Here is a 23,242-nt window from a genome sequence, read left to right on the forward strand (position 1 = left end):
CTTCTTCTCCTCTGAAGAAGAGTCATACAGACTCGAAACGTTAACTCTGTCTTTCTCTCCACAGATGCTGTCAGATCTGCTGGGTTTTTCCAGCACTTTTTGTTTTTGTGTCTAAAATTAGGCTTTAGGGTTTCATAAATGTCTTGCAGACCATGCTGTGATATTTTTATGCTGTAGAGGGCACCAGAGTATCATTAGCTAACTCTAGAGGCATGTATAATCTTTAGAATGATCAACCTAAATGGAGTTGGTGTATTTGGTGACCGCTTTGGTGCCTTCGGAGACGGGGTGTTTGGCCAGTTCCCCTGGCAGCATGAGGCGGGCGGTGCTCTGGATCTCCCTGGCCGAGATGCTGTGGCACTTGTTGTAGTAAATGAGGTGTGAAACCTCGGAGGCGATGCACTCGAAAATGTCGACAATGGAGGAATTCATAACACTCATGGTCTTGGACGAGATCCTGGTGGGAGGCGGGCCTGGGTCAGCACCCCATACACGTTAGTGGAATAGCTCTGCTTGCGGGATTTCCTGCGCTTCTTGGGCGGCTTCTTGGTAACTTCAGTCAGCGACTGCTTCTAGAGGCATGTATAGGCGAAGCTTTGAAACAAAACATTATTGGCACAATAAATGTGCATTAAAGCTAGCCAAACATGACCAAGCAACTTCACAAAAAGCTAACATAGTGGCCACCTCTTCCCCAACTCAAAAGTCAACGATGAAGATAGCTCTATGACAGGTTAAAAAGTATTTGAAAGTTGAGGGGGGGTACATTTTTGTTAAAACTTAATACTGCAAGCATAACAAATTATATAACATGGTGAATATTGTAATGTATAACATCATTGGTATTGCAGCTGAACAGACCTAAAGTGCACAAACACAAGGAGTCAATGATGCTGCTGGTGCCAGCGCTATGGAAGCCCAAGGTCATGGCACAGGCTGAGCTGCACCAACTGCTTCTGGCATGGCCCACGTGCACCTCAATCGTGACGTCAATCAGCTATTCCAGTTGATTTGACATATGGTTTTGAAATTTGGACTGTGCAGGTCCAGTGAAAGCCTGCACTGATCACTCACAGCTTAATATGTGTTACACTGCATGAGGAGCTCCCCCACCCCCACCCCACCAGGGCTATTTAAAGAATCAGCCATCCAACTTGCAGATGATGTGGTTTTGAATAACTTTTGCTCTTTGAAAGTGTGTGGAAGTAAAATGTGGGTTGTTTTTCCTCACGTGGTTGTGAATTGATGCACCCATGGAGGGAGGCCAGAAGATTTGTTCACATCCACACCAAATCTGCAAGATGTATGATGGCTGTAGTTACAACATCTCTGGATCTGCAATGTGAGACAAATAGAACCGAGGCTACAGAGAGGGGAAGCTCTGTACAGAGGGAGGAGGAGTGTTCTCCATGGATGGTGCTACCCGCCAAAGGATTTTTCAGGGGGCACTTCTACCTCCACCTCACCCAGGAGCAATGGCTGATGCGCCTCAGATTTCACACAGAGGTGGTCACAGAACTGCCCCACCTGTTACAATAGGACCTGTAGCCTCACGTCAGGGCGAGGGCGGTGCTGCTCACGGCCATGAAGGTCACTGTCACTTTAAATATCTTACCATTTTAGGCAGGAGCAGGCAGCATTGTGACCATCTCCCAGTACCCCATCCATCACTGTATCCGAGGGGTGACAGAGGTCCTGGATGTGAGGAGAGGATTTTAACCTTTTCTCTCTGAACAGAGAGAAGCAAGATGAGCGGGCAAGTGGATTTGTCTGCATTGTGGGTTGCCCAACGGTGCAGGGAGCCATCATCTGCTCTGCACTCTGACTCTGCAGAACCCCATGTCAACAGGGAGAATTATAGGAATTGCGAAGATTATCACCACTATATTAATGTGCTGTTGGTGTGCAACCATCCACAACCCTTCACATTGCTTATCCTGGCAGCAGACATGATGCCTTCAACCTGAGGCAGTTTGCCACCTGTGCCTTTTTGAGTCAAGGAGAAACAAAGTGGCTGCTTGAGGCAGAGGATACCATCTCTACACAAGGCTGGTGACCTTCCCCTGCCACTAACCCCCCTATCAACATCCTGGGGGTTACCACTGACCAGAAACTGAACTGGATTAACCATATAAATACTGTGGCTACAAGAGCTGGCCAGGGGCTAGGAATTCTGCAACGAGTAACTCACCTCCTGACTCCCCAGAGCCTGTCCACCATCTACAAGGCACAAGTCAGGAGTGTAATGGAATACTCTCCAATTGCTGGGATGACTGTAGCTCCAACAACACTCCAGAAGCTCGACACCATCCCAAACAAAGCAGTCTGTTTGATTGGCACCCCATCCGCCACCTTCAACATTCACTCCCTCCACTACCAATGCAGCAGTGTGTGCCAACTACAAGATGCACTGCAGCAACTCGTCAAGCCACCTTCGACAGCACCTTCCAAACCCTTGACCTCTACCACTTAGAAGGACAAGGGCAGTAGATGCATGGGAGCAGCACCACCTGCAAGTTCCCTTCCACGCCATCCTGACTTGGAACCATATCACCATTCCTTCACTGTCACTGGGTCAAATCCTAGAACTCCCTAGTAGCACTGGGCATAACAAGGGTGTACCTATACCACATGGGCTGCAGCAGTTCAAGGCGGCAGCTCAACACCATCTTCTCAAGGGCAATTAGGGATGAGCAAGAAATGCTGACCTACCCAACAACAGCCATATCCCGCAGAAGAATAAAAAAGCATTCTGGGGCAGACCGCCAGCATACTTTTGCAATGAATCCATGGCCAGACTGTGAGAGGCCAGCCCTACAGAACTCTATGGAGTGTTTCTGATGTTTTGCTCTATCCTCCACACCATTGCTACTTGAGGACACAGCCATTGCTGCATGCATCCTGAGATCACCTTCGGGACAGGGGAGAGGAGGAGGCAGGGAGGAAGCATCAGGGCCCCCTTTGCTCTGGGCAGGCTATCTGGAAGCACCTATTCAAGCTCCATTTCTCTTATAAGATCTTTCAATCACCACCAGGCTCCACTACTTCCCACCTTTCCATCAGTCTGCCACAGACCATCATAACATCCTCAGGTTCTGCAATAAAAGATACAAATCAAAAGCTTTAAATAACATATTTATCTAACAACGCATCCAATTAAACAAGCATTAATGAAATATTTACCCTCGTGCTTTTCCTTACTGATTGTCTTGCACGTGCTTTTGCCTGTCCTAGTGCTCCTATGCCAGTGGCCACTGCATAGCTAGTGAAAGGATGCTGACTGGGGAAGATTGTAAATGGCCTTATAGGACACCCTCAAGCAGCTCTGGACTTGGAAGGCCCAGCTTTGGACAAAACCACCTTGATGTTGGTGCTAAACTTAAATAAGGGTAATTACAAAGGAATGCGGGCAGAGTTGGCTGGAGTGGATTGGGAAAGGAGTTTTGCAGGAAAGATGGTCGATGAACAATGGCAGACGTTTAAGAATATAATTCATGACTCACAACAAAGATATATCCCAGTGAGGAAGAAGGATTCTAGGAAGGAGATAAACCAACCATGGTTAACCTAGAAAGTTAAGGATGGTATTAAGTTGAAAGAAAAAACACACAATGTGGCAAAGATTAGAGGCAAGCCAGAGGATTGGGAAAGTTTTAAAAACCAACAAAATATGACCAAAAAATAATAGCGAGGGAGAAAATAACCTTTGAGAGTAAACTAGCAAGTAATATAAAAATGGACAGTAAGACCTTCTTTAAATATATAAAAAGGAAGAGAGAGGCCAAAGAGAACATAGGCCCCTTAGAGAATAGAATGAGAAAGGGGAAATAATAATGGGGAACCAGAAAATGGCAGAGGGGTTGAATAACTACTTTGCATCAGTCTTCATGGTAGAAGACACTAATAACATTTCAAAACTACAAAATAATCAAGGAGCAAAAAGGGGGGAGTAAATAAATACAATAACTATCACTAGAGAAGAAGCACTAGGGAAGTTAATGGGGCTAAAGACCAATGAGTCCCCTGGACCTGATAGGTTGCATCCTAGGATATTAAAGAAAGTAACTACAGAGATAGTGGATGCACTGGTAGTAACCTTCCAAGAATCCTTAGGTTCTGGAAAAGTCCCAGAGGATTGGAAATTGCCAGTGTAACACCCTTATTCAAAAAGGGAGGGAGACAAAAGAGCAGCATATTGGAAATTCAGACATGGTGATCAGCGGATCCCCATGCACCCTGCCGCCCAGTATTTTCATCCCATTATGTTCTACCAATGTCCACATTTTGTTTCCTGATAATGACTCCCAACAGGCAAAGCTCTGATCTGCAGCCTTAATATTGTAAAATTCATCTTTCTGGGCAAAATGAGATGCAAATTTTCATCCTGAATAGTTATTGTCAAATAAACCCTCAGTTAAACACAATTTTCACATTTGTGTGTGATGCTAAATTTAGAAATTGAACAGCAACATATGAATAATTATTAGTGATTTTGAAGTTAAATGTAATTTTTTAAATTATGTTTCTCTAAAACAACTTGGGATGTTTGTCTATGTTCAAGGTGTGATACAGAAGTTGTTGCCCTTCCCATCAGTCCCAACTACTGTGCATATGGAGCCATTTGCACATAGAATAGGTAGACAACACACACTTTATTGCCATTCTGAAAACATACAAGTCTGACTGGATTTTCCTCTTATTGGTTAGGTTCTTCAGCCTTGCTGTAACCTAACTAGCGATGAAAACAACAGTTAGGTTTTGGTGCTATCCTGAGGCCTGCAGCTACTGCTTCAATATGATTAAAATAAATTGCGATGTAAATAGATCGATTAGCACACCAAATGATGACATTTATCTTGACAAAGGCAAGTGAGGTATTACAAAGAGGTAAATGTCAAAAATACCTTATTCTGAACAAAGTCTCATTGTATAGGTAGGCAATACTAACAAAAAATGTAAGTCACTTTCAGCTCTCATTTTATTTCTGGAGAATATATACAAGTAACCTTCTTCTTATTCCAGTGTAAAAGGGTAGTTCTGGGACCAGGTGGAGTTAAGAAGTCACCGTAATAAAACCCACTCCACAATTGTTGCTTCCAAATGAGGTTTGCAAGCTTGTGTCATTCAAAGAGCTCCAGTCAGAAAGGACTGTATTCAGGTCCTATGCCGAAGAATAGAAGATGATGATTTGCGCAGTTAGCACTTTGAGATAATTCAGAAAACTTTTATCCAAGCTTATCCTTAAGTCACAGTCTGGGTTTATATAGTGGGGCATCTTTTCAACTCAGTATTTTTTTAAACAAACCCAAACACTTTTCCAGAACCGCCTCATCCAATTCAGGGTATCGGTGAGTCAGAGCCTATCCCAACAGACAATGGGCGCTAGGCAGGGTACACCCAGGACAGAACGCTAGTACATCAACAGGGCACACATTCACACACTAGGGGACAATTTACTGTAGCCAATCTACCAAACCAGCACGTCTTTGGACGGTTGGAGGAAACCGGAGCACCCAGTGCAAGCTCACACAGACACGGTGAGAAGGTGCAAACTGCACACACACAGACACCTGAGGTCAGGATCGAGCCCAGGTCCCTGGAGCAGTGAGGCAGCAGCACTAGCCACTGCACCACCATGCCACCCCTTTTTTTTTAAACAAACTGAAAACTACTATCCTTTAAGAGCATTTATGATTGTGAACCTAACTGTTGCACCTCAGCCGAAGATGATTTGATTCATATTAACTACATCCATATTTTACATTGAAGTGGTTCAGAAGCAAAACTGTTCATTCCTAATCTGGCTGCCATAGTTTAAAAGAGTATCAGAACAGAGGTTGTGTGATTCAAAGAGCAGCAAAAACAAAATCCTTTCAGCTGTGCTTTCTACTTGAATCTTGAATAACCCTCTCCCTGTAATTAGAACTTGGGAAAACTTGAGTGACCTCCAACTCATTGGAAAATATTGTCAGCTGTCTTGCATTCTCTAACCGTAGGTGACAGAAAATAGAGAAATATTATATATTTGCATATTGCAGGCTAATTACATCATTGAGGAGAGGCAAAACAATTCATGTCTTACTAATGATGCACTGTCTGGGTATGTAGGATTTAGCATTGACCAGCTTTTTCAGTGAAAAGGATCCCATTTATCCAGAGTTCTGATGTTCCAACTAACGTTAATTCCAATTTATATGTACAAAAACGACAAGAGGACTCAATTTATGCTGTGAAAATATACAATTTTATTTTCTTAGCAGCTGCCAGTCAAATAGCAGAACAATTACCTAACCAGTGCAAATAATCAGAGCAAAATATTAAATCATTTCAGCAGCTAGCTTCATCGAGTGGGTGTCTCCATTGTACATCTTGTGATTAAGATTTGCAAACAACCTTGTTATGTGCCATAATAAGACATGTCTTAAACTTACAACAGTGTCCAACATTTCAGTATGGAATTTGACGGAGTTGTTTTTATAATCAATATAAATTCCTACTTCTGAAAGTAATTGAATAATTATTTGGCCAGTAATGAATAAAAACAAAGGCTTTTATAATTTTTAAAAATAATCCAAAACAAGAATTGTGAGAATTTACACCAAATTGCAAATGATGAAAATGCAAGTGCTTTTTAAAGCACTTCACTAACGCCGTTGAACATATAGTCGGTATCACAGATGACAAAATCAGAAAGGCCTGTTCTGACTATTACTCTACAGCTACTCAATTGTTTGTATTTTCAGTTACAATAAATAAATCCAGTAGTTTGTGTATCATAGATATGTCACATGGGAGCTGCACAGGACACATAAACCAATGGCAAGCGATAGCTTTCACAGAACCATAAAAATTTGCAGTATTAGAGGAGGACATTGCACCCCATCATGTTTGTTGGGCTCTTGGCTAGAGCAATCTCAAACTAATCCTATTGTCCCAATCTCTCCCCACAATCCTGTGGTACTTTTCCATTTTGGATAGAATGGTCTCTGCTTCAACTACTTTCTGTGGCAAAGCATCCATCCTCTGAACAACTCCACAAAGAAAAAACATTTCTGCTTATCCCTCTGATCATTCTTTTAGTTTTAAAGTAGTTTTAAATTAATGACCGCTCTTTACTGATTCCGCAACCAGAGAAAATCATCTTTCCATAATCAATTGACCCCGACCTTTCAGAATTTTACAAGTGTCAATTCAATCTTGGTCATTGCTACTCCAATGGAAAAATCCAAATATATCAACCACAGATTCTCAAATAGCAAAACAATTATCTAGCCAGTACAAATAATCAAAGCAAAATATTAAAATCGTTTCAGCAGCTAGATTCTTCCAGTGGGTGTCTCCGTTGTACATTTTGTGATTAAGATTTGCAAACAACCTTGTTATATGCCAAAACAAGACATGTCTTAAGCTTACGACAGTGTCCAATATTTCAGTATGGAATTTGATGGAGTTGTTTTTTAAAATCAATTAAAATTGATTCCTTGGTACCAATATGCTGAGTTTACACTAATGTGTCTATAAGATGGTGGTCAAATGAATAGCACTTTTCCAACACCTGTGCTGCCACCTGCTTACTTTATAGTATGACAACTGTTCTATTGTACTGGGCTGTTGGCCTACAGAGTTCAGAGCACACACTTGCAAGAGTTGATACTGTTGAACATAAACAAGGCACGTTGTACCAAATGAAAGATATCACCCTCATTGTGTAATCTGTGCCATTGCTGGTCTGCTGTTATGCTTAGATGTCATTAAGATCAGATTTGTATTTATTTCAAATTTTTTGTAATGATGTTGTTAATTCTAATTTATTAATGGCTTTCACAAATTATGGTGGCTTTCTATCACCTGACAGTAGGTGTTTGTGATACAAGTTGAAAGACTGGAATTTTTGGCTGCACAAAGACTTCTTGGAATAGCAATGAAGCAAAACACGCTTTAGGAAAGAAGTGAGGGTTCTTGAGAGGGTGCAGAGGAGATTTACCCGAATGGTTCCTGTAATGGAGGGTTTATTTACAAGGTTAGGTTGGAAAGGCTGGGAGCAAAGAAGGTTGAGGGGAAATTTGATAGAGGTGCACAAGATTATGACAGGGTTTAAATAAAGCAAACATGAAAAACTCTTCCCTGATTGTACAAGGGCCAAGGGACACAGATTTAAGATTTTGGGCAAGAGACGCAAGGGAATTTTTAAGAACTTTTAACTCAGCGAGTGGTAATGACCTGGAACTCGCTGCCCACAAGGATGCTGGATACAGAATGAAGGATTTGAAAAGAAAACTGGAGTTGGGGGGGGAGGCACTTGAAGGAAATAAACTTGTAGGTCCACAGGGGCTGAGCAGGGGAGAGGGATTGACTGGCTGGCATGATATAAGTTGAAAGGGAACTCGATGGAATGAATGGTCTCTTCCTGTGCCATAAATGACTCTAAATGATCTGAAACAAATTTATTACTATATCTTATGAATCTATGTTATGTTCTTGAAATATGCAAAGACTATATAAATGGTCAAAGCTGTCCAACTGCGTACAAGAAGTGAATGGAAAAGTAACAATGGACAGGCAGCTGTAGAAGCTGACAGAGGGAAAGGTGCAATGGTAAAACCTAATGGTATCTCTGGTTAACTTGATTATGACTAAGTGATAGACTGACTCTCACTTTACTAAATGTGGAGGGTACAAGAACCCAGGGAATTCCTGTGTGTATGTGTGCGGATTACTTCTGCTGATGGGAACTAATAGAAGCCTTTGGTATAGCAGTGCCAAGCCTTGGCAGGATTCTGCCATGACACTGAGTGCAGCCTTGGCTCCATCCAATGAACCATTAGTTTAAGATGTATGCAACATTGTTGGAAGCTGCTAACTAAAGGTGACATACCTCCTCAATATCTCCCACCCTCCACAGGGATGGAGGGAGGGAAACATTAGAGACAGTTATCTCTCATTGCCAAATTGCAAAGGGTGGGTTGTAATAAAGTTAAGAAAGTTGATGAAAAATTTGGTAGAAAGTTTGAGCAGTATTGTGGGATATGATACTTCCTCAGCAAAGTGACTAATCAGATGGACCTCCTGGTAGAATCCTGGTCACCAGGAATAGTGCATGGCATGTAAAGAGATAATGAGAAACATGAGAAGAACAGAAGTCAATCATGATGCAAGATCATTCCAGTTAATAATTCACTCATCCAGGGGCAGGGCAGCTAGGCACTCAAGGAGAGCGATCAATTTCATTTCTTTCCAGTCATGATTGCTGGAAAACAGACTGGCACTAGACCTGTAGATAGGCACAGTCCTAAATCAGCTGATTATCCTTCATCAACTAATTTAGAGATGGTGGGGATGGGTGGCTGAAGATTTAAGTTATTTCCAGTGCATGCCTACCATAACTCCAGCAGAAAGGCAACAAAATTAGTCCAGGACCCAGACATGCCAAGTCTTCATCTTCAATCAAATCAATGCTACAGTTTTTGGAGTTAATCTATCCTGCTTAATGCTGTCTCTTTCCTTCTGGTGTACTGGTGCAGTACCACTGCATCGCTCACCAGAAAGCCCATCTCTAATGTGGCTGCGGAAGGAAGGTGGGCTGGAATAACTGCAGGGATGGGCTGACAGGCAGAAGTCCGGGAACTTGCGGGAGCTGATTCAGGAAAATCCAATATAATATTTTCGTGCCTATCTCCATTCTTCATTAAATATTCTTTAGTATATTCAAAGAAGAATACCAGTTACGATAAAGGTGAAAACACCACTGTCTGAAATGGCCAGCTACAGAGGCTATGTGGTGATGTAGTTTAAAACAATTTACTTCTGTAAGGAGACCAACACCTGAAGAATAGCTAGACATTTTTAGACAAAAATACCAGGTACAACATTGTGATCAATTAATTGTGATTAGTAATCAATAGAATCAACACTACTAAAATAATATGAAGTGAAACAGCAACAAAAGTTTCTTTTAAATAGAGCAAACTCAACTTACATAAACCAGTACATATGGTTTCTGGTGAATGTGTGAATATTTGAAAAACTGAAGAAAGTTTTAGCTTGAGCTGATTGTGTAACAAACCCCACACTGGTCAGTTGTTTCTCATGATGCAACAAAAAAAAATCTTGTTAAAAAACTAAAAATGGGATACAAAATTTATAACTGCAACGACTTGTAGTAAAATAGAATGCATCTCCTTGTCTACCTTTTACTGAAGGTCTTCTGTACTTCTGCTATAGTTCTACCAGAACATTTCAGCTGAAATCTGGCAAAATTTGCAACAAGGGACAGAATTTATAATCCCCTAGATCATGTACGTTGATCAGTTAAACCACAATGTTTTGCTTTATCCTTATCTGCTGAAGCAACCATCCAATAGGCAACTCTTGGGCTGACAATCACAAATTACAAATGTTTACAAATTAGTGTCCGCTCAGCAACCATCAATTTGATTTTTATAAGGTACATTTTTTTAAAAATTGTCTCTTTATTTCTCTCTCTCTCTCTCTCTGCCTATTCTTTCTTTGGGTCTCGTTATTTCTCTTTATCAAGCATTGAATTCACCCGTTCGAACTGACAATTCCTTTTCGGTTCTTATGCTGTTAATTTCACAATCTTTCATTCTGATTGGTTAAGGAGATGTACAATTGCTTGACCTGTTCACCCAGGTAGCAGATACCCGCTACAACATTTTCAGCTGATACTTTCAGAAACTTGCCATGCAAAAAAAAATTAAAATCCTAAATGAGCAAGGGCAAGTCGAACTAATGGCAGCCACCATTAGATGCTCTGCTACAGCAAATTATGGTCCATTATCTACAAATCCATCCACAGTTATTTAAAGAAAACACCAGAGGGCACAATTTAATCACTTTCATGTTATTTTTCTGACGCTGTACAAATGAACAAAGATATCTTCCTCCTCTTTGCTAGTCTTTATGCTTAATATGAACACTGATTTTTCAGATAGGGGGTAATATACCCAAAGGTTCTTGGTTTTGTTTCTACTGATAAATTCTACATTCTTAAATTATTTCTGATCGGTTATCATGAATCTCCTTCTGGCAAACGAGATGAGACAACCTTCCCAAACTTGAAATTTTTGTGCCTTGAGGTTTGCTTTCTGTGCACGTCTCTCACTCCATAAGGGGTCACGATGGCACCTACGAGAACAGCTCCTGCTCACATGTTGTGGGCTGTGGCTATTCTTTTTCTTGCTCTTCTAGTAAAACAGTGGGCAAGTAAAGTTCATAAAGACACATCAACATATTCATTACTAATATCACATAATTTGAACCCATAAATTACCAAAAAAATCATTTAATTTTAAATTTTTTGCCTAATTTTATCTGCAAAATATTAAATTTATATTTGTCAGCTTTTTTAAAATAAAATTTACAAAAGGTATAATGGGATATAGCAGGCTATCCCCTTGACAACAAGTCCTCTTCGGCATTCTGTGATGAACTTTGGAACTTTTTTAAAAAATGCTAGAGCTATAAAAGAGAACCATTGTTTTTCTTTTCATGTTATTTACTTCTTGTTTCAATGTAATGTTAGCCCTCAGAGTTGCTTTATCCAAAGTGGTCAAAGCTCAGAAACAAAACGGAAAAGTAAAAACAAATGGGAAGTCTTTACACTAGAAACTGTCCCTTCAATATTTCTGCTGAATGCAGAGATAAAATACAACACTAAAATGCCTTGAAATGAAACAGGAACGTTGTTCAAAAGCATAACTAAATATTTTGGCTTCGTATGCCTTAGAAGAAGCTGTCACATCCGATTCATTTAAGACCGATCTGGCTCTCAGATGCAATTAAGGTACCATTAAAAAAAAAAGAAATATTTACATTCTGATTGACTGTGCTAAGGAATTTTGTTTTAAAAAAAGTTCCAATCAGTTATCAGTAGAGTTCTAATCCTGCTTGCTTAAAGCTGAAGCTTTTGCAGTCAGAGTGGACTTGGGGCCGTGGGGTGGGGGGGTGCGGGGTAATCCCCATTCAGCTCCATACCAGCCTAAACTTACTTCATTATCATATTGACTCAAAAGTTGAGAGTTCTGAACTCCAAGCTCTACAGTCAACTTAAGCTTCAACTTAATATAAAGCAATAAGCTCCATGCAGCTTCTCTCAAGAATGAATCAGTGTCATTCATTAATTTAGGGGGAGAAAAAAAAAAATCACACTAGAATCTACGATCAGTGCTTGATTAGAAATTTGTCATGTTATTTACAAGCATAACACCAACTAAAACTGATAATTGAAATATTAGAATGCCAGCGAATGTGTTCAGGTTTAATAACCAAGGTGATCGAAAGCAGTCTTGTGATACGTGAACCATTCTGTGTCATTAGCATTGATACTTAATGACCCTGTCATTGATCTAGGATCTTGAAAGCCGTCTCGCCACATCTGCATAAGCAGATTCAATTTCACTGTCTGCCGCACATGTATTGGTGAACTCATCCTGTGCATAGGCATTCTTCAGGTATCGCCAGACTCCAGTCATTTCTGTCGGGATCTCAAAATTCCGATACTTCTTTGCTACAACCTGATAAGCAACAGAAAACGCGTCAGCCAAAAGATTCTGCTTTGATGTCATTCACTGTGGCTGCAACAACCTGCCTTGCTGGCTGGTTTTCAAAAGAGAAACTCACCTTGTCTTCTAAAGTTCTGTGACATCCTCAGAGTGCTTTGTTAGTTGCACGAGTGAACACTGGAAATTTATAGAGCTTTGAAAAAAAAACATCCTATTCTGAATTGGGGGTAGCGTATTGAGATGGATAGAAAATTGGTTGTCAGACAGGAAACAAAGAGTAGGATTAAACGAGATAAAAACAAAAAGCTAAAAGCTACTGCGGATGCTGGAAATCCAAAACACAAACAGAATTACCTGGAAAAACTCAGCAGGTCTGGCAGCATCGGTGGAGAAGAAATCAGTTAATGTTTCGAGCCTTCACGGCCCTTCGGCAGAACTGAAGCATAGTTAGGAGAAAGGAGAAATATAAACTGGTTTAAGGTGGGGGGGGCGGGGGGGGGGAAAGAGAGAAGTTGAGGGTGTGGTGATTGTGGAGATAAGCAAGCCGTGATAGGAGCAGATAATCAAAAGATGTCACAGACAAAAGGATCAAAGAGGTGTTGAAGGTGGTGATATTTGTCTAAGAAAAGTGCTAATTAAGAATGGAAGACAGGACACTCAAAGTACAGCTCTAGTGGGGGTGGGGTGGAAAAGACTAACAAGGTTTTAGTTTTAGATTTAAAAATAATGGAAATAGGTGGGGAAAGAAGAATCTATATAAATTATTGAAAAAAAAAGGGGGGGGGGTGGGGTGGGAGAAACGGGGTGGGGATGGGGGGAGGGGGAGTTTAAGATCTAAAGTTGTTGAATTCAATATTCAGCCTGGAAGGCTATAAAGTGCCTAGTCGGAAGATGAGGTGTTGTTCCTCCAGTTTGCGTTGGGCTTCACTGGAACAATGCAGCAAGCCAAGGACAGACATGTGGGCAAGAGAACAGGGTGGAGTGTTAAAATGGCAAGCGACAGGGAGGTTTGGGTCTTTCTTGCGGACAGATTGCAGGTGTTCTGCAAAACGGTCGCCCAGTTTGCGTTTGGTCTCTCCAATGTAGAGGAGACCGCATTGGGAGCAACGAATGAAGTAGACTAAGTTAGGGGAAATGCAAGTGAAATGCTGCTTCACTTGAAAGGAGTGTTTGGTCTGGCTGAACTTGTTCTCACACTGAACAATTTCTCCTTTAACTCCTCTCACTTCCTCCAAATAAAAGGTGTGGCTATGGGTACCCGCATGGGCCCCAGCTATGCCTGTCTCTTTATGGGGCATGTGGAACATTCCTTGTTCCAGTCCTACTCCGGCCCCCTCCCACAACTCTTTCTCCGGTACATCGATGATTACTTCGGTGCTGCTTCATGCTCTCGTCGGGACCTGGAAAAATTTATTAATTTTGCTTCCAATCTCCACCCCTCCATCATCTTCACATGGTCCATCTCTGACACTTCTCTTCCCTTCCTTGACCTCTCTGTCTCAATTTCTGATGATAGACTGTCCACCAATATCCATTACAAGCCTACCGACTCCCAAAGCTACCTCGACTACAGCTCCTCACACCCCGCTTCCTGTAAAGACTCCATCCCATTCTCTCAGTTCCTTCGCCTCCGTCGCATCTGTTCTGATGACGCTACCTTCAAAAACAGCTCCTCTGACATGTCCTCCTTCTTCCTTAACCGAGGTTTTCCATCCACGGTCATTGACAGGGCCCTCAACCGTGTCCGGCCCATATCCCGCGCATCCTCCCTCACGCCTTCTCCTCCTTCCCAGAAACATGATAGGGTCCCCCTTGTCCTCACTTATCACCCCACCAGCCTCCGCATTCAAAGGATCATCCTCCGCCATTTCCGCCAACTCCAGCATGATGCCACCACCAAACACATCTTCCCTTCACCCCCCCTGACGGCATTCCGTAGGGATCGTTCCCTCCGGGACACCCTGGTCCACTCCTCCATCACCCCCTACTCCTCAACCCCCATCTATGGCACCTCCCCATGCCCACGCAGAAGATGCAACACCTGCCCCTTCACTTCCTCTCTCCTCACCGTCCAAGGGCCCAAACACTCCTTTCAAGTGAAGCAGCATTTCACTTGCATTTCCCCTAACTTAGTCTACTGCATTCGTTGCTCCCAATGCGGTCTCCTCTACATTGGAGAGACCAAACGCAAACTGAGCGACCGTTTTGCAGAACACCTGCGGTCTGTCCGCAAGAAAGACCCAAACCTCCCTGTCGCTTGCCATTTTAACACTCCACCCTGTTCTCTTGCCCACATGTCTGTCCTTGGCTTGCTGCATTGTTCCAGTGAAGCCCAACGCAAACTGGAGGAACAGCACCTCATCTTCCGACTAGGCACTTTACAGCCTTCCGGGCTGAATATTGAATTCAACAACTTTAGATCTTAAACTCCCCCTCCCCCCATCCTCACCCCGTTTCTCCCCCCCACCACCCCCCCCCTTTTCTTTTCAATAATTTATATAGATTCTTCTTTCCCCACCTATTTCCATTATTTTTAAATCTAAAACTAAAACCTTGTTAGTCTTTTCCACCCCACCCCCACTAGAGCTGTACTTTGAGTGTCCTGTCTTCCATTCTTAATTAGCACTTTTCTTAGACAAATATCACCACCTTCAACACCTCTTTGATCCTTTTGTCTGTGACATCTTTTGATTATCTGCTCCTATCACGGCTTGCTTATCTCCACAATCACCACACCCTCAACTTCTCTCTTTCCCCCCCCCCGCCCCCCCCCCCCCCCACCTTAAACCAGCTTATATTTCTCCTTTCTCCTAACTATGCTTCAGTTCTGCCGAAGGGCCGTGAAGGCTCGAAACGTTAACTGATTTCTTCTCCACCGATGCTGCCAGACCTGCTGAGTTTTTCCAGGTAATTCTGTTTTTGTTTAGGATTAAACGAGTCTTTTTCCGAATGGCAGGCAGTGACTAGTGGCGTACCGCAGGGATTGGTGCTGGGACCCCAACTATTCACAATATATATTAATGATTTAGATGAGGGAACTAAATGTAATATCTCCAAATTTGCAGATGATACAATGCTGGGTGGGAAGGTGAGCTATGAGGAGGATGCAAAGATGCTTCAGTGTGATTTAGACAAACTGAGTGAGTGGGCAAATGCATGGCAGATGCAGTATAATGTGGATAAATGTGAGGTTATCCACTTTGGTAGCAAAAACAGGAAGGCAGATTATCTGAATGACTATAAATTGAGAGAGGGGAATGTACAATGAAACCTGGGTGTCCTCGTACACCAGTCACTGGAAGTAAGCATGCAGGTGTAGCAGGCGGTAAAGAAGGCAAATGCTATGTTGGCCTTCATAGCGAGAGGATTCAAGTACAGGAGCAGGGATGCCTTGCTGCAATTATACAGGGCCTTGGTGAGGCCACACCTGGAATATTGTGTGCAGTTTTGGTCTCCTTATCGGAGGAAGGATGTTCTTACTATAGAGGAAGTGCAGCGAAGGTTTACCAGACTGATTCCTGGGATGGCGAGACTGACATATAAGGAGAGATTGAGTCAGTTAGGATTATATTTGCTGGAGTTCAGAAGAATAAGGGGGGATCTCATAGAAACCTATAAAATTCTAACAGGACAGGACAGGGTAGATGCAGGGAGGATGTTCCCGATGGTGGGGTGTCCAGAACCAGGGGTCACAGTCTGAGGATACGGGGTAGACCATTTAGGACTGAGATGAGGAGAAATTTCTTCACCCAGAGAATGGTGAGCCTGTGGAATTCATTACCACAGAAAGTAGCTGAGGCCAAAACATTGTATGTTTTCAAGGAGGAGTTAGATATAGCTCCTGGAGCAAAAGGGATCAAAGGATATGGGGAGAAAGTGGGAGCAGGCTATTGAGTTGAATGATCAGCCATGATCATAAAGAATGGCGGAGCAGGCTCGAAGGGCCGAATGGCCTACTCCTGCTCCTATTTTCTACGTTTCTACAAAATTTATCAATGTGCAGGAGCCATTTGGTGCATTTCCTCCTTTTAATGGACTGCACAGTTCCAATTTATTCCTTAATTAATAGAAATTTCAGTGTTTGCTGCCTCCATGTTCATAGTGATGGAAATTGCTGGGGCCCTAGCGCAGAAAGATTGGTGGTGTGTTGTTCTGTGGCATACCTTTTCTGAAGTCCGAAAGCTTAGGATTTGATAAATATCTAGGGTCAAGTAAAGGAGATTAGAGGGGTGAAATTGGTCTATGTCAGCAGCACAAACTGGGCTGATAGCGACCCAGCAGCTTATTTTTCACTGCGCCCAAACTGCTTTCCACTGTAGTTCGCAGAACAACACAGCTTGTTTCTAGAGGCTTGTTTCTTCAAGTCTGCTGTTCTTTTTACTTGGTGTGATAATAAAAATCTTGGCAATATTTTCCAAGTGAATTCTAAATAAAAACTTGTACAGTGAAACATTGTCTTTTGATATGCTTTATGCTGCTGGAATACACCAATTTCAGCCCTTAGTTCTTGTGAGCTCTGATCTCTGGTAAGTGTTACAACAATTCTAAATAAAGCAGTTCAGTGCTATGCATTCATCAGCACTAGGGTAGTGACTTATTTGGCATTTACCATTTTGATATAACACCAGAACTGAACTAAACTGCTTTATTTAGGATTTCATACATATAAACATATGAGAAGCTGCAGACAGAAAAAATAGATAAGATCATTCAGCCAGTCACCTACGGGCCTTGTGTTTCACAATAGACAACCACCAACTCTACAACCAAATAGGATATCAGATAATCTTACCAGGGAAGTGGAAAATCAGATAAAAGGATAGGCCAATTCAGAGCTGAAAACAAAACTGGAAAATTCCTTTCCAACCCTCAAAAGCTAAGAAGGGCAGGAGAAATTTTTTAAAAATAAGTACATTGGGTGTATCGGTTACCTTCACTATATGAAGCTTGGGCAGAAGGTTGCAATCAGCCAATGTTAGCTCATCACCATCCAGGAATTTGCGATTGGACACACTAACATCATCAACACAGTCAGCATCAATCTCTTCAGGCAGTGGACTATTCAGGTATCCATCCAGTACCTTCAGGGCTTTGATCAGACTTCTTGCCAGACCTGAAAAATGACAGAGTAAGTTCTACTTTCAGGTGACCAGCTAACGTTACCTGACTTTTCCTTCACCTCACATGGTAACATTGAATGAGAACATATTGTTATTGGGCATCACAGCTAGATTTAGTCAATTACTTCTGCCTGGGGCTAACGGTTCACGAGAAAACAAAAGCACTCAGTCCCTAGCAAGCTTTTATTTTTAATTTTTATGTTTTTCGATGACTTTTTGCTTGACAAAGTGAAGAATTTCAATTGAAGGTTTTGTTTTTATTATTGATAGGATGCGAACATTGTAACCACCATTTATTGCCCATTCCCAATTGCCATTGAGAAGGTGGTGGTGAGCCATCTTCCTGGATATAATGGAGTGGCTTGCTAGGCCACTTCAGAAGGCAGTTAAGAGTCGAACACATTGCCGTGTTGCTGGAGTTGCATGGACCAGCCAAAGACAGGGGGTTTCCTTCCCTGAAGGACATTAGTGAATCAGGTAGGTTTTGACAACAATCCAGTAGGTTCACAGTCACAATTAGTGATATTAGATTTTGATACCAGATTTTATTTAATTGATTTAAATTCTCCAGCTGCCAAGGTTGGATTTGGATTCAAGTATCTGGATCATTAGTCTGGGCCTCAGATTATAATTCCAGTAACATAGTCTACCATACCTCGATGAATAATCCCTTTACAGGATTTAAAAGCTATAGAACTAGAGTACCTATGTCAACATAAGACTGTAAAAGATCAAACAGGTCTCCTTCCACCCATCCCCAATCACTATGTATCGAACGTATTGCCATCAAACTACCGCAGAGCACTGCATATAGCAATGTGACTGTTAAGTTTCACACATATCCAAGGCCCCATAAGAATGAAGCCAACAAAAATTAAATATGTTTTAAATAAGCAAATGGATATCACCAAAGGGAAATCCACCTAGATTCAGTGTTGTGATTCCAGCCACATCAACATTTGTCCCCTCTTAGCACCAATAACTTTAAAGACTGCTAAAAACTGAAATGGTTTGAACTTCAGTCAATTTTCACAACTAAACCTGAAATAATTATGTTCAGATGACTTTGTGATTTTTGTTTTGGTTTAGTACTCTTCCTAAGAACCTAAAGTAAGAGGCAACAGTAATATCTGTCAGCATAATTGTACCATGATCAACAATTCATAATTGTTTGGTAGGTTTCTCATCTAGGTTCTATCTGTGTCAAGTGCAAGACAGCAGGGACTCAAACAGACCAAAAAGTATCACAATTGCGAACTGACACTTTACCAAGTTGTAACTAATTGGAACACTACTATAACATCTTTGCAGTTAACATTACATGAACATGCGGACGTACAAACAAGGAGAGTAGACCATTCGGCCCTGCAAGTCTGCTGCATCATTCAATAAGATCATGGCTGATCTGATAGTAACCTCAAATCTGCATCCCACCTACCCCTGATAACCTATCACCCCCTTAATTATCAAGAATCTATCCACCTCTGCCTTAAAAATATTCAAAAGGCAGGATTTTCCTCTCGGCGATTTGGGGGCAAATTTCCCATCCATCCCTTCATCCAAGTCATTTATGTAAATTGTAAACAGTTGAGATCCCAGCACTGACCCCTGTGGCACACCATTCGTTATATCTTGCCAACCTGAGAAAGACCCATTTATGCCTACTCTTGCTTCCTGTTAGCCAGCCAATCTTCTATCCATGCCAATATGTTACCCCCATACCATGAGCTTTTATTTTCCTCAATAATCATTGATGTGACACTTCATCAAATGTCTTCTGGAAATTTAAGTACAATACATCTACAGGTTCCCCTTTTATCAATAGCACATTATTCTTCAAAGAACTCCAATAAGTTGGTTAAACATGATTTCCCTTTCACAAAACCATGTTGACTCTGCCTGATTACCTTGAACTTATCCAAGTGCTCTGCTACAGCTTCTTTAATAATAGCTTTTAACATTTTCCCTATGACAGATGTTAAGCTAACTGGCTTGTAGTTTCCTGTTTTCTGTCTCCCTTCTTGAATAATGGAGTTACATTTGATATCTTCCAATCTAAAAGGACCTTCCCCGAATCTAGGGAGTTTTGGAAAATTAAAACCAATGCATCTCATTAGCCACTTCTTTTGAGACCCTAGGGTGAAGTCCATCAGAACCTTGGCATTTATCAACCCACAGCTTTAACAATTTACTCAGTACCACTTCTCTGGTGATTGTAATTTTCCTGAGTTCCTCCCTCCTTTCCATTTCCTGATTTATAGCTGTTTCTGGGATGTTACTTGCATCCTCTATAGTGTAGGCTGATGCAAAATACCTGTTCAGTTCATCTGCCATTTCCTTGTTTTCCATCATCAATTCTCCAGACTCACTTTCTATAGCACCAACGCTCACTTTGTTAACCGATTTCTTTTTAAAATATTTATAGAAACTCTTACTATCTGTTTTTATATTTCTGGCTAGCTTTCTCTCATATTCTAATTTTTCCCTCCTTATTAATCTTTTAGTCAGCCTTTGCTATTCCTTACATTCAATCTGTACTTAGTGACAATCTTCTGGCCTTCCATCTATCTTTGCACAATTGCATACTTTTTCTATAAGTTTGATACTACCTTTAACCTTTCTAGTTAACCACAGATGGTGTGTCCATCCCTTGGACTTTTTCTTACTCGTTGGCATGTACCTATTCTGTGTATTCTGAAATAGATCCTTAAATGTCTGCCACTGCATCTCTATTGACCTATCTCTTAACCTAATTTTCCAGTTCACTTTAGCCAGCTCTGCTTTCATGCCCTCAGAATTGCCCTTATTTAAGTTTAAAAACATAGTCTTGGACCCACTTCTCTCTCCCTCAAACTGAATGTAAAATTCCATCATATTATGGTTGCTGCTACCTTGGGGCTCCTTCACTATGAGGCCATTAATTAATTCCATCTTGCAGTACAATACCAGATCTAGTATAGCTTGCTCTCTGATTGGCTCTAGAACATGCTGTTCTAAAAAAAACTATCCGAGAAACATTCTATGAACTCCTCATCTAGGCTACCTTTGCTCACCTGACTTTTCCAGTCTATGTGTAGATTAAAATCTCCCATGATTATTGCCGGACCTTTCTGACAAGCTCCCTTTATTTCTTCCTTTATGCTCCATTCTACCATGTGGTTACTATTAGGGGGCCTGTACACTATTCCCACAAGTGACTTCTTGCCCTTACCATTTCTCATCTCTACCCAAACAATTTCCACATCCTAGTTTCCTGAACTTAGGTCATCCCTCTCCATCTTTAACTAACAGAGCCACCCCTCCACCTTTTTCCTCCTTCCTGTCCTTCCTAAATGTCCTATGCCCTTTAATATTCAGGTGCAAATCCATGTCCTCCTGCAGTCATGCCTCTGTAATGGCTATTAAATTGTACTTATTTATTTCCATGTGCACTTTCAGTTCATCTGTTTTGTTTCGAATGCTTCATGCATTCAGATAAAGAGCCTTTAGTTTTATCCTTTTATTCTTTTTATAACCTCTAGTTTCATGTGTTGATTTACTGTTAGATTTGTACTCCCTATCCCTTCCTGTCACAGTCTGTTTTTCATTTCCCGTAATAATGCCTTTCTCTTTTGCCTTGTCTCTACTCTTTGATTTACCACATCTTCCCAAATTTGTACCTTCGCCCCCACATTTAGTTTAAAACCCTCTCTACATCCCAAGTGACTCACAAGAATGTCCCAGCACGGTTCAGGTGTAGACTGTCCCAACGGTACAGATCCCACTTTCCCCAGTATTGGTGTCAATGCCCCACGAACTGGAACCCACTTCTCCCACACCAGGCTTTGAGTCACGCATTCACCTCCCTAATCTGATTTATTCTATACTAATTTGCATGTGGCTCAGGTAATAATCCAGAGATTATGACCTTTGAGGTTCTGCTTCTTAATTTTGTGCCAAGCTCCTTATACTGGCTATGCAGAACCTCCCTTTTTTGTCCTGCCTATGTCACTAGTACCAACATGGACCACGGCAACTGGGTCCTCCCCCTCCCACTGCAAGTTCCTTTCCAGCCCCGAGCAGATGTCCTGAACCCTGGCACCGGGCAGGCAACACAGCCGTCTGGACTCAAGTTCTTTGCTGCAGAGAACGATGTCAATCCCTCTGACTATATTGTCCCCTACTACCACTACATTCCTTGTAACTCTCTGCACTTGAATGGCTTCCGGTACCACAGTGCCATGGCCAGTTAGCTCATCCATTCTGCAGCCATCACTCGGATACAAACAAGCTGAAAAAACTTCAAACCTGTCGGACAATCGCAAGGGCCTAGGCTTCTACACTCCTGCCCTCTGGGTCCCCTTACCTGCCTCAGTTGCAGTCACACCCTCCTGTCCCTGACCACTGACCAAATCAGAAGGCTCTATCCTAAGGGGTGTGACCACCTCCTAGAATAAAGTGTCTAGGTAGCTCTCCCCCTCCTTGATCTGCCTCAATAACTCAGAGCCGAAGTTCCTGCAGCTGCAAACACTTACTGCAGATGTGTGGATCACACTAGTATCCAGAAGCTCCCACATCCTGTAATCACAGCACATCACCTGCCCTGCCATCTCCAATATGTGTTAATTAATTAATAATTGTTGATTAATTAATTATAATTAATAAAGCCTACACCTGCCAATAGGTTTTGGCATTGCCAGTAAACGTAAGCATACTGATAAATAAATATAGTATTTACAATGCTGATAAAACTAATAATACCAGTTACTTGTTTACCTGCTCCTGCTGCACCAAAGTAAAAGGCTGAAAAAGGGTAGAAGAAAAAAACACCTCCTCCCTGCCCTTCACTCCCCACTCAACACACTTTACTTCCTGCAAAGCATCTCTTTCCTCTATGCACCAAATTCCCAATTTGAACCAAATTTCCAAATACACTCACTCATACTCACTCGGTCTCTGTCTCACTCAGACCGAAGTCTCTCTTCACTGACTGCACGACTCTTACATGATTTCAATATTTGAAAGTACTTTTAGCTTTGGAATGGTGCAAAATGAATAAATAATTGGAGTCAACTGGTGTCAGGTAGGGATTGGGCACTGGGTCCGAGACCAGCTGGATGAGAATCTCTTATATAAAAGCAAACTACTGCGGATGCTGGAAATCTGAAATAAAAACAGAAAATGCTGGAAAAACTCAGCAGGTCTGACAGCATCTGTGGAGAGAGAAATAGAGTTAACTTTGAAGAAGCTCTGAAGAAGAGTCACATAGACTTGAAGCGTTAACTCTGTTTCTCTTTCCACAGATGCTGTCAGATCTACTGAGTTTTTCCAGCATTTTCTGAGAATCTCTCATGCTTTTTCTCAACATTCACTGCAGTCCAACTGCAGACATGTAAAAGAAACTTTTACATTCGAACTTTCACACTTAAAAGGTTTCCATTGGTTTTAAGGATCACAACACTAATAAAAAGTACAGATGGTTCTTCATTAAAGTTAAATATTTTACTGGCACTTGGATGCAGTTAGCAAAGCAGCATGAATGTGTTAAGTGTGGACATAAAGAGTTTTACTTTTCTCTCCCGATTTGACAAAAATAAGGAGCTGGTAGTATAAAGCAGGTAA

The 23,242-nt window shown here is 41.7% G+C and overlaps 2 protein-coding genes across 4 annotated transcripts in view; both read right to left on the reverse strand.

Annotated features, from left to right (window-relative positions):
• enpp5 (ectonucleotide pyrophosphatase/phosphodiesterase 5) overlaps window positions 1-23,242 on the reverse strand; it is a 526,082-nt gene that overhangs the window by 233,338 nt on the left and 269,502 nt on the right. The gene's annotated exons all lie outside the window — the stretch shown is intronic.
• Window positions 6,222-23,242, reverse strand: part of LOC144680724 (chloride intracellular channel protein 5-like) — a 158,357-nt gene continuing 141,336 nt past the window's right edge. For both annotated transcript variants that reach the window (XM_078542004.1, XM_078542005.1), the window contains exons 5-6: window positions 17,453-17,634; window positions 6,222-12,533 (exon numbers count right to left, since the gene is read on the reverse strand). In XM_078542004.1, coding sequence (XP_078398130.1) covers window positions 12,366-12,533; window positions 17,453-17,634 — 350 coding nt within the window. In that variant the 3' untranslated portion in view covers window positions 6,222-12,365. The remainder of the gene's footprint in view (window positions 12,534-17,452; window positions 17,635-23,242) is intronic.

Source organism: Cetorhinus maximus, chromosome 5, assembly GCF_964194155.1.
Source record: "Cetorhinus maximus chromosome 5, sCetMax3.hap1.1, whole genome shotgun sequence".
In the NCBI taxonomy this organism is placed as follows: domain Eukaryota; kingdom Metazoa; phylum Chordata; class Chondrichthyes; order Lamniformes; family Cetorhinidae; genus Cetorhinus; species Cetorhinus maximus.